Raw genomic sequence first — 15959 nt, forward strand, 5'->3', positions numbered from 1 at the left:
GCTCTGGAGTGACCACTGCCAACATGTGGGAATTTTTATTTATTTATTTTGCTGTGGAGCGATTGCAGGATGGAGGCTCAGTAGGTAAATTTTTCCCCCCTTCTAGAGAAGGTTTCAATCCCAGGCAGGGTCCCTCTGGTATCCATGTTTTCATGCCATCAAGAAGACATCAGATTAATGCTGCCTGTGTCTTTCCAGGACACACAAAACCACTTCACTCCAAGGTTAAATAAAGGTTAAAAAATAAATAAATTATCCCTTACAGGTTATGTCTTGAACACTTAAGAGCATTATTTCTTCATTTGTCAACAATGGCATTGGCACCCCGGTGAATGCTGACAACGGTCTTTGCTTTTTCGCTGTTTAGGATTACATTTTATACGTCTGACATTTGTTAGACATTGAAATCTGCTTATTGTTGCATGAGAATATGCGACTGTGCACTAATGCATAGAAATAAGACCAGCATGGGCCTCAGCTGCAGCACCCTTTGCTCGCCTTAAGCAAACACTTCCAGATGCTCCCACCATGCTGCTGGACAGCGAGAGGAAATTCCAGGCAAGCCAAAAGGAAGAGCAGGAGAGATGGTAGAGATGTTGAGGGCAGGGGATTCAGTAAAGGATGGCCCCTTATGTCCCTGGTGTGTGTGTGTGTGTGTGTGTGTGTGTGTGTATATATATATATATATATATATATATATATATATATATATATATATATATATATATATATATATATATATATATATATATATATATATAAAGTGTATCTTGATCTGATTTGTAGGAAAATAAGTATTGTGTAGTAAAAGTATGAAAAAGGAATAGATATCAGATGAATTTCATGTAACGTGGGAAAATGTGCTGGTTAGAACAACAGGTAAATTATAAGAAATGACTACAAAGGGGATGATGTGAGTCATGAGGAAAACACACCAAGTTTGCTAGACGCCTGTACAGTGGGGCAAAAAAGTATTTAGTCAGCCACCGATTGTGCAAGTTCCCCCACCTAAAATGATGACAGATGTCAGTAATTTGCACCAGAGGTACACTTCAACTGTGAGAGACAGAATGTGGAAAAAAAAATCCATGAATCCACATGGTAGGATTTGTAAAGAATTTATTCGTAAATCAGGGTGGAAAATAAGTATTTGGTCAATAACAAAAATACAACTCAATACTTTGTAACATAACCTTTGTTGGCAATAACAGAGGTCAAACGTTTACTATAGGTCTTTACCAGGTTTGCACACACAGTAGCTGGTATTTTGGCCCATTCCTCCATGCAGATCTTCTCGAGAGCAGTGATGTTTTGGGGCTGTTGCCGAGCAACACGGACTTTCAACTCCCGCCACAGATTTTCTATGGGGTTGAGGTCTGGAGACTGGCTAGGCCACTCCAGGACTTTCAAATGCTTCTTACGGAGCCACTCCTTTGTTGCCCGGGCGGTGTGTTTTGGATCATTGTCATGTTGGAAGACCCAGCCTCGTTTCATCTTCAAAGTTCTCACTGATGGAAGGAGGTTTTGGCTCAAAATCTCACGATACATGGCCCCATTCATTCTGTCCTTAACACGGACCAGTCGTCCTGTCCCCTTGGCAGAAAAACAGCCCCATAGCATGATGTTTCCACCCCCATGCTTCACAGTAGGTATGGTGTTCTTGGGATGCAACTCAGTATTCTTCTTCCTCCAAACACGACGAGTTGAGTTTATACCAAAAAGTTCTACTTTGGTTTCATCTGACCACATGACATTCTCCCAATCCTCTGCTGTATCATCCATGTGCTCTCTGGCAAACTTCAGACGGGCCTGGACATGCACTGGCTTCAGCAGCGGAACACGTCTGGCACTGCGGGATGTGATTCCCTGCCGTTGTAGTGTGTTACTGATGGTGACCTTTGTTACTTTGGTCCCAGCTCTCTGCAGGTCATTCACCAGGTCCCCCCGTGTGGTTCTGGGATCTTTGCTCATCGTTCTCATGATCATTTTGACCCCACGGGATGAGATCTTGCGTGGAGCCCCAGATCGAGGGACATTATCAGTGGTCTTGTATGGCTTCCATTTTCTGATGATTGCTCCCACAGTTGATTTTTTCACACCAAGCTGCTTGCCTATTGTAGATTCACTCTTCCCAGTCTGGTGCAGGTCTACAATACTTTTCCTGGTGTCCTACGAAAGCTCTTTGGTCTTGGCCATGGCGGAGTTTGGAGTCTGACTGTTTGAGGCTGTGGACAGGTGTCTTTTATACAGATGATGAGTTCAAACAGGTGCCATTCATACAGGTAACGAGTGGGAGACAGAAAAGCTTCTTACAGAAGACGTTACAGGTCTGTGAGAGCCAGAGATTTTCCTTGTTTGAGGTGACCAAATACTTATTTTCCACCCTAATTTACGAATAAATTCTTTACAAATCCTACCATGTGAATTCATGGATTTTTTTTTCACATTCTGTCTCTCACAGTTGAAGTGTACCTCTGGTGCAAATTACTGACCGCTGTCATCATTTTAAGTGGGGGAACTTGCACAATCGGTGGCTGACTAAATACTTTTTTGCCCCACTGTAAATGATAAGGAAAGTTACAGAAGGCTCATAGGGTTGCAGTCATGGATGGGATGTTATCAGATGTTAGTTTGCAGGAGGAGCTGCTGCTCATGAATCCAGACGATAAAGAAACCAGGTGGATTTACTGTATTTCTTTGCCTCGCACCATCAGCATCAGACACACAGACAAAACAGATACTTAGGCAGATGCAGGTATCAGATTTAAGCACATAATGTTTCAGCATGTTGAAACATGATGATAGACGGATAAGCGTGGAGAGGATGGAAGTTTAAAACATCGCCACAATGCAGTTTGGTGGATATAAGTGTAACTGGAATTTAGGACGTGGTTTAGTGGAAGAGAGAAGGCCTTTAGATGCCAGGCTCAAAAACTTTAAAATATTTTCTGTACTACAGGGTGGGCCATTTATATGGATACACCGCAATAACATGGGAATGGTTGGTGATATTAAAGTCCTGTTTGTGTCACATTAGTATATGTGAGGGGGCAAACTCCTCAAGATGGGTGGTGACCATGGTGGCCATTTAGAAGTCGGCCATCTTGGATACAATGTTTGTTTTTTTTCAATAGGAAGAGGGCCATGTGACACATCAAGGCAAGTTTATTTGTATAGCACAATTCAAAAACAAGGTGATTCAAACTTATTGGTAATGTCACAAGAAAAACAATGGTGTGCTTGGTTTCAACGTAACTTTATTCTTGGATTATTATATTATTTTATTATATATAATATGGCCCAGCCCTAACTGAAACTATAACCACGGCACTGGCACCCTACTGTTCAGTAAAGTCTTAGAGTAGTTTATGAGAACAGTGTCTGGAGTTCAACAGGTCAAACCTGATTCACATTTTATGCTCTCCTATCAGATTAAGTATGTTTTATTCACTGGTGTTTGAGCCGAGAGCATCATGATGAGGATCTGTGGGGGGTGGACCTGTGATTTGATCAGTTTCATCCACGTTATTACATGTGATAAAATCTTTTTCATCTTTCTTGGAATGACTGTGTACGTTAACATCCTTTTTTTCTTATGACTTTTTAAAAACACTGTTGCTGTTGCTACCCCTGCAGTTTGTTTGACGCCCCTGAGGCTCAGGATGCGTCTTTTTATATTTGGGTTGCTCTTTGTGGCCTGATGTGATTCGATTCTTAGTGTTTTTGTCTGACTAACACTTTGCAACATTGTTTTTGAAAGGTGCTAAACAAAAACATATCATTGTAACTAGGGCTGCTCGATTATGGCAAAAATGATAATCACGATTATTTTCACTGAAATTGAGATCACGATTATTTGACGATATTTATTTAACCCTTTAAGACCTACCATAGAACCAAGTCCGCCAGAGCTTATATTATTTTTTTTGTACATGCTGTAGTGCCATTTGTGGGAGCATTTCAAGTTGCTATACATCAATACAACTGTTATAGCCCATATTTTAATAATATGTATGCATTAAGTCCATAGTAACTACATTAATTGCAAACAAGTGCAATAAACTACAAAAAAATTGAAAATCGTTTTTGTTTTGTTTACATATATTTCTACTTGGAGAAATTTAAGAGGCTTATCCCTCAAAACTTTAAATACAAAAAAGTTGCAAAAAATAGTTTACAACAACAGGAAATTTATTTTGAGTGTCTTCATAGTTTTATTTTGGAGATACAGCAATTTTTATATACTGCAGGAAAAACAAAAAAAACAATCCTATGATGCAAATTTGCAAAGAAAACAGCATGTGCATCAAAATAAACTATTTCCAGCTGTGCAATTCGAGTTCTAAGCATCCCAGCAACTATTCAGAAAAGTATAGAGTCAAACATGACTTATAAAAACACTAGTATAAGTATGTTTTTGTTCCTGCAAGCGCTTTTTATGCAATTTTTGCAAAGCTTTATGTGGAAGGAAACCATGACCGAGGACAAGCTGATGGCATAAGATGTAAGTACAACTCCTCCGGTTTCATATGCAAAACAAATTATTGCGCTAGCTTAGCGGTTCAGGTTCTACAGGGATTTAAAAATAGTTACGCAAAACGGAGCGTGCTGCTCTGACCGGCTTTAAAGGGTTAACAATAACAATGTATTGAATAATGACTTTAAAAAATAATATAAAATAGTGTGCAAATACTGATAACAGTGCAAATGTTTGCAATATAAGAAATAAATGAAAAATGTAAACATCTATGTTTAGTCAACTTTGCAGTGTTGCTCTGTGGTGCAGCTACTACATTGTAGCAAAGTTTACACACTGTCTACTTGATCCACGTCTAACTCCGCCAACCCATAATGTTTCCACACCACTGAAGTTTTTTTTTTTTTTACCTCTTTTCAACCAACGGCAGTCACTCTCCTCTCCAAATAACTTCTGCTTAGCTTTCCGAGCTTCCCTCGGGTCCTCTTAATTGTTGTGACGCGTGTTCGAAATGGAGAGCGGTGCGCTTGACTTACCACACGGAGCAGCGCGAGAGTAAAGCATGAGGGAGGGTCTAATAATCGGCTCAGTCATTTTTAATGATCGTTGAAAGCCCAGATCGTAATCGTGATTAAAATTCGATTAATTGAGCAGCCCTAATTGTAACTGTAATTTGGAGTTGGTTGTATTTTATGTGTTCTGTGTAGTGTATTTGGGGGTCAGTTGAGAGCAGTAGTGATGTGAGCTCAGGGATTTTGGGGCTGAAGTGTCTGCTTCTGTGTGAACTGGGTAAACGCCACAACATGTGCGTCTCATTGAGGGATCAAAGTGTTGACACGTGGCCCTCTCTTGAGCCTGCGCCCCTCTTTTTTTCCCCCATTTTACCCCTTTTCTATCCTCCCTTCATTTCAGAGTTTCTGCTCTCGATCTCCAGCATCCAAAATAGCCCCTCTCACTTAAAGGACTCACTCCCTTGGGCTTTAGACTTTCTCTATTTAACCTTTACATAAACATACTTGCATAACTGCGGCATGTTGACCTCCCTGCTATTCAAGAACTCCAACCACACCAGGATCTCTCTCCATGTGTCTCCACCATCGGGGCCAAGAAGGTTTCTGAACCTGGGATTTTAGAAATGAGCATCTTTTGGTCATCAGTCATGATGACTGTAGTTCTGACACTAAATTATCATTCAGGTTTATATAGGCGTAGTAGGGTCTAACTATACTTTAACAAAAGCATGTGTAATAAATGTTATATCTTAATTTAAGAGGCCTCGCATTGATTTACAGACGCTGCCTGAGTTTTAACTGTAACAAATAAAATACAGTGTTTAAAAAAAACCCTCTGAAAGGCAGTGTGGCCCAGCAGGAAACCAGACACCCATTTACTAATCCTCTCTGTGAGGTAGTTTTAATTACAAGTGTCTATCTTATTTTGTGTGTGTGTCTGCGTGCGCCTCTATGATCTTCAAAAGTTAACAGCACCCTCAGGACATCCATTATGGATTGCTTTATGGAGCGGCCCTTAGTATTTAAACCCTATGAGCAGCTAATGACTTCCTTATTTTCACTGTTAAAAAAACCCTCTTTCAGTCTCCTTTTTTAGGCTCCTGGTAACTGAAAATAAAAAAGAAAAACATCCGGTGCTTTAGACAGATTAACAGGTTGCCCAAGGCAGCTCGTAACAGGGTGTAGTACAAGTTTATTCAGCTCCTTTTTTCAGTAACTGTAGCACTTGTTTCATTGTTTTTTTTGTGTTTTTTTTTTTTTTTTTTATGAAACATTTTGACAAATATACTGTAGACGTACACTTTACAGCAGTAAAGACCACACGTTTGTTTCTATAATATGCCTGTTTTAAAAATGAGGATCGTGCTCAGTGTATGGATACTTTTTAAATATCACTAATAGTCAAACTGGAGGGAGAGTAAAGGCTGGATAACCAAAAGGCTTTTTTAAAAATCTCAGAATAGCTGTTATATATCTCTGTCCTTTTTACAGCTAAATTAATACAATCAGTTTCCTCTTACAAGCTTTGCCCAGTTTTTATTCATTTCAGTCAGTGAGTTAAAATGAGCTCAGCAGAGGAAAACAAAGAAGCTGCTCTATCATGGCTGTAATCTCCAGCTTATATTTCTGTTTGTGGCCAAACTGAGAACTTTGAAATACAAACCTAAAGTGGGTTTTAATATACAACGTGTAATTGTCAGTGCTGTTAGAAAGTACTCGATCCACTATTCACAATCCTATTCATTTATTTAAGTGAATTATCTCCCTTCCTATAACTCAGTCTGTGGTCCTTTGTTGACCACATGAAAATTAAAAATGGTCCTACCATCCTTCAGTGGAAAACCTCTGTGTCATTTTGTTGAGCTGCTTTTGAGCAATAGCACTGTGTGTTAGCAGTGCCCTCCTGTGTGTCAGTCAGGCATGATGATATCATTATAGCAGATCTCAGTGTATATTTATACACACTTTTTAAAAAGACCAGAAAATAATTTGATCCGGAGGTACCAGAGGAAATGACAGAAACCAGACAGGCCTGTTACTGGCAGTGAGGCTGGAGGAAAATGGGATATAACACAGAAGCTTATAGCTATCTTTCCTGCTATTTTATTTTAGTTTTTATTTATTTATTTTTTGTCTTTTTTACAGCATGAGACATTCGTTCTCCTGTATTCAGCTATCTCACAGGGCAGTAAATAGATGCCCTCAGTGTCCTTGCACTTCCAGTCCACCTGTTAACGAGCCTCCCCCTTTTTGACGCTGTTTGTGATATTTACGTTTGTGAGAAGTGCTGCGTATTTCAGTAGCACTCTGTGTTTAACTTGTGAATGTGTGTGAGATCGAATTACAAAACACACTGAAAACTATGTGAACTTTTAAACCGCAGAGGGGGCAGAAAGCAAGCATTTATAATGAGTCACGGTTGAGCAAGGTTTTTACAGTTGACTAAAATTGTGTGCTAAAAATGTTTCAGTTCGTTGAATTCAGTTTTATTTCTATAGCGCTAAATCACCACAACAGTCACCTCAAGGTGCAGCTCCAATAATCAGACGACCACCTATAAGCAAGTACTTTGGCAACAGTGGGAAGGAAAAACTCCCTTTTAACAGGAAGAAACCTCCGGCAGAACCAGGGCCCGTTAGCTGAAATAAAAATTCAGACCGAATGAGAACTGACACGAGATTCTTTACTCATAACTAACTTTATATATAACAAAAATATACAGGAAGTGGCTTTATTTTTAGTATTTAGTCTATTCATGTATCCACATTAACCTCCTATCTAGTTCATGGTCACCTGCTGTAATAGGGTGAAAGGCAGGGTACGCTTTGGACAGGGCTACTAACTGTTAAATGTAGCATCAGCCGAACCTGCCTGATGAGGGTTTAATGCATTTATTTATTGAGTCTTTATTGTTAATATCACTGTGAGTCAGCTGCTGTCACAAAGTGCAAAACACTTATGGGTTCTTTGTTAGCTGTGCACACAGGTGCTTGCAAAGAGCCAGTGCTGTGTTAGCAGTATAATGCAGTTGTTTCAGTCTTTGATGCATTTTGCAAAGTTATTATATGTTTCTGGGTAATGAATGCACCACGAGTGTGTATTTCAGGCATTGTCAACATTAAGTAGCACTGTAAGAGTTGGTTTGCGGTGTCTCAGAGCCCTTACTGTCTGACCACGTTGGAAGTCGAGTGTTGCAAATCTCTCCAGGGAGGTGTTCATAGGGTTGCACTGGACCACATTTAAAGTGCAGATGTGTAGCGAGCGGAAAAAACGAGTCATGGCGTAAAGTAGGTGTGAAAGTCTGATTGTCAGTTGCAGAGCCCCCCCAGCCCTCACTCTCTCCCTCCCATAAACCCCTGCTGGATATTTTCTTGGGTTGCAACATGCCATTATGACAGAGCATACATCCCTCTTAAGTAGTGTGATTTTCTTCTCGGTTGGTTTCTAAAACAATAAGGAAGAACTTTGGAGGCGGACAGTAAGATGTAATTCTGAGTCCATGTTTATGTAAAATGACAGTTGTGGCCTTTCCCTCTCAGCCACTTTGGTTATGACATTGTTTTTACTGGGAAGACTACAGCACAAGTTGTCCAGGGAAAAATAAAGATGTCTCGGGATTTCGTAACATCCCAAGGCAATGTGGACCAATCCCTTGTGCTTTTAAAAGAAAAGCAAAAAAAACCCAAACTGAACTCAAGAATTCCTTGGTGATACAAAAGAAGTTTAAACAGTAAATTTCTGTCATCATAAACCACAGTTCATAGCATGATGGAAGTTTGGCTTGTCAAAGGCTGTGAATCATTTGTGGAGTTTAAGCAAGTTTTTTTTTTTTTTTTTTTTTTTTTTTTTTTTTTTTTTTTGAGTGATTTACCAGCTTGCTCCTGTTGGCTCTCGAGCTGCAACACACCAATGATCTCTGAATAACGTTCTGTTTTTCAGACTCTGTGGAGACTGAAGCCCAGTTTCCTCACCCTAATTGAGCTCTTTGGTTATGGCATAGCAGTGTCTCTCTCTTTCTCTTTTGCATCACTGCCCAGATTGACTGGGAGTCATGCCAAAGGGGGTGCCCCCTTCTCTGCAGTGTTATCATCTGACGCTAATGTTGAAGCTTTGTGCAGTGACGTGACTACCCTGTTTAGAAAGATATTCATGGTAGTCACAGATGTTGTTTTCTCATAAATGTGAAGGATATGCTGAAGTTTAAGATCCTGTGCTGTATTGTACTTTGACTCACTTGAATGAGTGGAGAATGTGGGGCGAGAGGCCTGTTTTCCTTTCTAATCAACTGCCTGGTCCATCTAGAGCCAGACTAAAGGAGGGCCTATCGAGCAAGCTCAGGCTGCTGACTTAGGAGTCTTGTGCTTGCTGGTGTCTGGGCTATTAATAGAGCTAGCCTGAGAATTCAGTCTAAGGTCAGCAACAGATTCCTGCTCCCAACTAATCCAAGGGAACAAGAGGGAAAAGTCCCTCCTTGAAATTATTCATTTTTCACTTCCACTCATACAGGATGGCCTCACTGTGGGGTAGAGGGAAGCCACACTTCTGCAGATTTCCCCGCCCAAAGTGCCAACTGTTGTCCTGCTGTCTCGATTTGCTGAGTGCTTTAAGCTTTTCAAGTGATTCAGAGTGGAACGTGCTGCAGGATGCAACCTGAAAATCTCAGCTTCTTTTCTGTCTTTGTAATTCATGATGCTACTTTTGTCAGTGCACTGCAGATCAGTTTTAAATCAGAACAACTTTAATAATTGTTTGGAAAACGACCAGAGTGAGGCACAGACACCACCTAGGGTGTTTGACCATCAGCTAAGCATTCAGGAGTGAAGACCAAGCAGCAACCTCTTGGAAAAATAAAGCCAACATAGAAGTTTAAAAAGAGAAACTGCAGTTCTTGAAGTGGCAACTTGAGATTGACCAAAGACAGTCTTATAAGCATCCACTTGGATGCTGGTGTTGTGGGGGTGGCGGCCATAATGTTCACAAATCCCATAGCTATGCACAGCCCACCACCTGTATAGTGTAAAGTTCAAATGATCGACAGGGCCGATGCTGTGAGACCATGATGAATTTACACTAGTTATTAGAAGGCACAAGAGGTCAGCTTGTACCTTTCTGCGCATGCTCTCCCCTCCTTGGGTTCCCTTTAGCTACTCCACAGTCAAGTAACATGTATGTATGATAGGCTACAGATTTCACTAATTCCATTCAAATAATATTATATAATATCATATATCATCATATAATATGCTACATTCATGAGTTTATTTTGTTTTGTTATGTTGTTGTTGTTGTTGTTTGTTTTAAATATACAGTCTGCACTGGTAGCGTTGCATTATCATTAGCCTGGCATTATCACAAACTGGCTTCCAATGAATCAATTCATGCCACCAGTGTATTTAAATCCTCTTTGTGGTCAGCCAGTTGTGCCTTACATGCGTCTATTTCAGCCTTTACTGGTGCGATGGCCTGCTGTATTTCTGTCTTTAGGGAGGAAACCTCCGGCTGGATCACTCCCTTTACAACTTTGCTGATATCTTCCAGCATGTTTCCATGAGTGTTAGCCTCGTCAGAGTCATTAGCCTGCACTTTACTCCCTTTCAGAGGCATTATATGGACAAATATGACTCACGGGTGCCTAAAGTTCTTATGCTTTGCAGTCGTTTCAACGTGGGATAAATTGAGGACAGAGCTGAAGACTTCATCAGTATATCATACATTTTTAGGACTTTGTGTTAAGTACGTCTACCCCCAATATAGTCTGTATAAGGATGCTCAGTAGCGGCCATGAGTCTGGTCAGATGTGTTTGAGACTGTCTTCAGTGTTTGTAGTTGTGGAAACACTTGCATACATGTGATGTCTCATTACATGTTCGTAGGTAAGCTAACGATTTTCATTAAATGTGATGGAACTGTGCTTTTGTTTTTTAGTACATTTTCATTATCATTAAATAAATAAAATAATGAGAGTAAGTTGGAGTTTTTTTGTTGTTGGTTTTTTTTTTACTATTTACATTTCCTTTAACAATTTATATAAAAACAGGCAACCATAGTTACCCGAACTGTGGCATTGCGTTTCAATTGTTTCTTGTCTAAATACTCAGTTTGCTCCATTTTACAGATGTGGTTGACTGGATTATTGCTATTACTAGAGCACAGCTGCTGACTAGACGATGGCAGCTTTGTCAGCAATCTGTCCGCTCGTACAGACGGATAAACAGACACACAAGGCTCTGCTAACACGAGCACACAATCACACACATCTGGAGCTTCCAGCTTAACTCAGAGCCGCTGTCCCTTAAACAAATATAAACAGAGGACCACTTATTCCTCCCCCACATATGGCTGTATCTAACCATGATGCCCCTACCAGATTAATGCCCACACTGACACACTAACACCCAGTGATGTACACATTACAATTGACCCGAAATCAGTATGATCATTATTAACTATCTTTGATTTGGCAGCTTTTTGTAATAACAGAAATCTTTTTGGTTTATGAGGTTTTTTTTGGGTTTTTTTTGTTTGTTTTTTAGATGACTATAGTGAGTGTGCGTGCATTTTTTTTTCTTCATTATGGACATATTAAACTTTTCCTGGCTGAGTTGAATGAACTGCAGGAATGTGAATGACTGTATTTCTTATGCAAGCTGATCATTTTTGTCCTTTTGGGGTCATGCCTGTGAACGATGGAGTGAACAGAGCCAAAGGGGGAATAAAATAACAACAACCCCTGTGGACAATTTTGAGATGTTTTTTTCATTATGAACCTCTGCATTGCTCAAAGCTTTTTTTCTCCCCCTCCTCTCTTCCCATCTTCATGTTACTGTTATTAATTTCTTCTAACTTGCCCTTCACCCACATCCTTCGCTCCACATCACTGTCACGTTGTCCCACAGTCGCTCAGTCACCATTGAGCCAGTCATCATCCATTAAGACCCAGGGCTGTTAGGCAGTCAGTGAGTTCAACTGGGACTCACGGAGCTGAGCGTTTCAGACTGCAGCTCCCAGAATGCATTCTCACAGCCACAGATGAGTCAGGGTAAGTGGGGAAAATCAGCTCTGTACTAGTATTTAGCATTGTGCCTGTGCCAGTTGAGAAATTATTCATCCAGGTCAGAATTCACTTTATCTCAAAACTTTGCCACTGCCGTGCCAGGCTCATGTATTTAGTTTTGACTGCTACAAATAAAAGCATTTGGTGATTAAAAGGAAAATTTGCCTTCCCCAACTAAATTAATCAGATGTTAATGAAATTTTTTTATAGTGCTTCTTTTTCTTCCTGCTTCTTTTTCTTCCTGCTTCTTTTTCTTCCTGCTTCTTCTTCTACCTCATTCTTCTCCTACCTCATTTCTCTTCTCCTACCTCATTTCTCTTCTCCTACCTCATTTCTCTTCTCCTACCTCATTCTTCTTCCTCATTCTTCTTCTTCTACCTCATTCTTCTTCTTCTACCTCATTCTTCTTCTCCTTCTACCCCATTTTTCTTCTTCCCCATTCTTCTTATTCTTATTGATGAAATCCTAAATACATGTGTATGAAAAGGGACCAGATTTATTTATTTTTTTCCACAGCTGTGTTAGTGCCACTCTCACTATGTGCACTCACATGTTTTCTTTCTTTTAGTACACTCGATTCTGGCTTTGCTCAACTGTACAAAGGAACTTTCTGATGGTGTGAAAATCATAAAAACATAAACACAAGGAGGCCTTAGAAAATTCTTTTCTGCTTTTTACTGTTTTTCCACAGAAACATGGCTGTGACAGTTACTGAGTTATGATTGGCAGGCAAGAAGCTCGTAATATATGTCAAACTCCTGTTTGACGTTTATGGCTCAAGTGTTTTCACACCTACAGCAATCCTAATATAAAACTCTTGTCTTACCCCATCTGTTCAAATCAAAGTGTTCATGCCAAAGGTTTCAAATACCGAGGTTATCCTATGTATAAGCAATCCCTGTTAATCTAAAGTTCAGGCTCCAGACTGCTCTAAACACTTTGTGTTAGACAATCCCTGATAATTGATCCCTGACTCCTCCAGTAATCCCAAGTATCCTTGGGCGAGGTACTGATGCATTAATCAGAGTGTGAGTTTGTGAATGTTTCAAAGCACTTAGGTATAGATAAAAGCTCTGAGTGTGTGCATGAGTGGCGGAATGATACTTGTAGTAAGAAAGCTCTTTAGGTGCTCAACTAGCAGAAATATGCTCTGTAAGAACCAGTCAGTTTATCAGTGACCATAATCTTAATGTGGTCATCTGAAACACACAGCTCCAGCTGTGACCACAGCAGACTCACCTGGTGTTAAAATCTTTACTCAGCTTGTTTCAGAGAGTAGATGTGCCCTTTAGTTTTTAAATGCTGCAGTTTAATTCAAAAGTCGTCACACCAACATATCATTATCACAATGATATTATTCATTTAAATCCGTTGGACGCGGGTTCTTCGTTAAACTTCACACTGATACCCGGCAGGGTGTTGCTGAGTTTGTGCCATTTCCTTTTGACACCTCATTTATTTTAGGTGTGAGCACTTGTGACATACACCATGTGCCACACAACCTTCAGTGTGCAAGAGTGGTGCAGCACTCTCCAGAAAGCCTAAGCAGTGCTCTTCTGCAGTTGGTGTGCTGTTTTAGTGCTTCATAGATAATTGAACAGTAAAGCTCTGGGAAATATTCATCGAATATTTAAGCAATGCTGAGTTTGTAGAAATGAAAATATGGCCAAGACAGAAGGGTAACATTGACACAGCAACATCAGTCTGTTTAACTCATCCTATGAGCCCTAATGAACTACTGTGCTCATTAGAACTGTAACAATTCTAAAACCAAGACAAAAATCACAACACACAAGTGCCCACAATATGGTGTTGTTGTTCAACCATTAAATCGTTAGCTCATTCAGGAACAAGTAAAATGTATAGTAATCCTTTTTTTTTTTTTTTTTTTCTTTTTTTTTTTCCCCGCTAAAGAAAAACCAGATTATGGGCCAAGCGATGATTTTGTGTAAGTGAAGGAGCAGGCTACACCCTAAATAAGTCTCATCATGCCATTTTGAATGGGCCCGAACACACTGCCCTGAGCACCAGGTGCCAATAATAAACAAATTGGAGGCAAACGCTCTGAATCCTCTGCACCTCAGTACATAAAGTGGACTTGTTATGCTAATCTCCAACTCCATATTTACTTTGTTTGAGTCTGCTAAAGTAGCTTTGCATGATCCACAGTTCAAAATAATTCTTCTTTGTTATACTGGGCCTTGCTGCAGCCCATCAGTTCATAATTTGTCTGAAACAAGTCATTTAGTTCCTCCTCTGTTAAGCTAACTTTCTTCTCATTGGCTGCCCTCCACAAACAGAAGGACTGAATATTAACAGAAGTGCCATATTAGCAAAATCCCCTCTCTATGACATCATCCAGAGCCAAGAGAATAAAAAAATCTGTTTGAAACCTGGTGTTTGAAGCAATCTGAAGCCTCAACCTTGACTCGCAGGGATTATTTGAATGTACATTGATGTTGTTGTTGTTTTTTTAACTTTAGCCATGTTTAATATGGGGATCAAATATTAGACAGGAGAAATATGATAAGTGGTTTGTTATTTGTTGTGTTTATTATTAATAATTGTATTAGTTGTTTAATAATGATCACCTAACACAGTAAGAACATCCTTTATATGTAATCATATTTTACATCTTGGTCACAAAAAGAAAAGCAGACACTGCAGGCTACTGAAACATGTTAAAATCTAGTTGGTTATGTCTGCATGCCACATGCAACCTCTCCATCCTGCACCTGAAATGGAACATGTGGGTTAAATGAATGTCCAACACACTTACATCAAAAGCTCTTAATGTTTAATGCTTTGCAGACTGGTGTTTTTTAACCCAGCTCCCACTGTGCTTTCTTTCTGCCGGACACTCACACTCACAGCAGATCTGTCCTGCTGCTGCTCGTTTTGCATTGTCACCGACAGCCAAGCCCGTGGTACGGCAAGCGTCTGTGTGCACCCTCACGTTAATAATGTCTGGCTCTAAGACTGTGTAGCTCTGCAGAAACTGGAAGCAAAAAAGGTTTGTACGTGCAGGTTCTGGAGCCACTCGTGGCTGATCGCTGTTCTCTGCTGGGTCCGTTTTACGTGTGTGCGCGCACGACTTGGCCATCTGCAGAATGGTAAGTGTAGCGTGTCATCCGTCATCTGCATTGTGATGAGAAGTGAAATAAGCTCCGTTAGACAGCACATCCCCTCTGTCTCAGAGCTCCTGGTAATCTGTTGTTGACATTGACAGTGTCCTCTGAACCCAGTCAGGAGCTTTTACTGTGAGAACTGTGCTTTTAGTAATGTGCATGTCTTCAGATTGATGTGTTCACTGTAGTGTTGATACTGAGGTCACGTGGACGTACAGTAGTGGCTCTTTTTATCTGTGTGCTCCTGGCTGCCAGCCGTGCTGCTGGCAAGACCGACATCTGTAAACAAGAGGTTAAAAAAGTACGTGCCAGTGGAGTGTGAGTTTCCTGTGAAGGTTTGAATGCTCGTTAGTCAGCACAACGTATGTTTGAGCTCCATCTCTGGCGTCACAGATGAGTCAGTTGGCAAGTTGACCCGTTTGTGTTGAGGTTTGCGTGTTTTTTGTGGTTCTTGGTGTGTTTGGGCATCAAGATTAGAGAAGCGGATTACATCCGTGAGAATGAGAACAGATGGAAAGAGAAGGAGGAAGGGGACAATTATGTGTAGTTCATGTTGGAGCCCAGGCAAGTCAGGCACCACCCGAGCCACCGATGCCATCTGGTGAGGATACAAGTTGTGGATTGACACACATGTGAGTTCATAGTGCAAATTAGCAGAATCATTTTAACTTACTGTTATTCTGACCTTGTCTAAACATAAATCTGTTTTTACAGACACACTGCTTATTAGACTCTTTAGATTATTAGAAATCAGTTCCATCTGATTGGCTGTTTTAAAGGCTCAGACG

General features: G+C 40.3%; 1 protein-coding gene across 4 annotated transcripts in view; it reads left to right on the top strand.

The window, feature by feature from the left end:
* The window catches only part of septin4b (septin 4b), a 51213-nt gene that overhangs the window by 10611 nt on the left and 24643 nt on the right, over positions 1–15959 (top strand). Inside the window, exon 1 of one of the 4 annotated variants that reach the window (XM_026191916.1) lies at positions 15087–15156. The exons of the other annotated variants lie outside the window; for them this stretch is intronic. Within the exon in view, the coding sequence (XP_026047701.1) occupies positions 15154–15156 (3 nt within the window). The 5' untranslated portion in view covers positions 15087–15153. Of the gene's footprint in view, positions 1–15086; positions 15157–15959 lie in introns of those variants that run through there. 4 annotated transcript variants of the gene reach the window in all.

The sequence above is a fragment of the Astatotilapia calliptera genome, chromosome 14, assembly GCF_900246225.1.
Source record: "Astatotilapia calliptera chromosome 14, fAstCal1.2, whole genome shotgun sequence".
In the NCBI taxonomy this organism is placed as follows: domain Eukaryota; kingdom Metazoa; phylum Chordata; class Actinopteri; order Cichliformes; family Cichlidae; genus Astatotilapia; species Astatotilapia calliptera.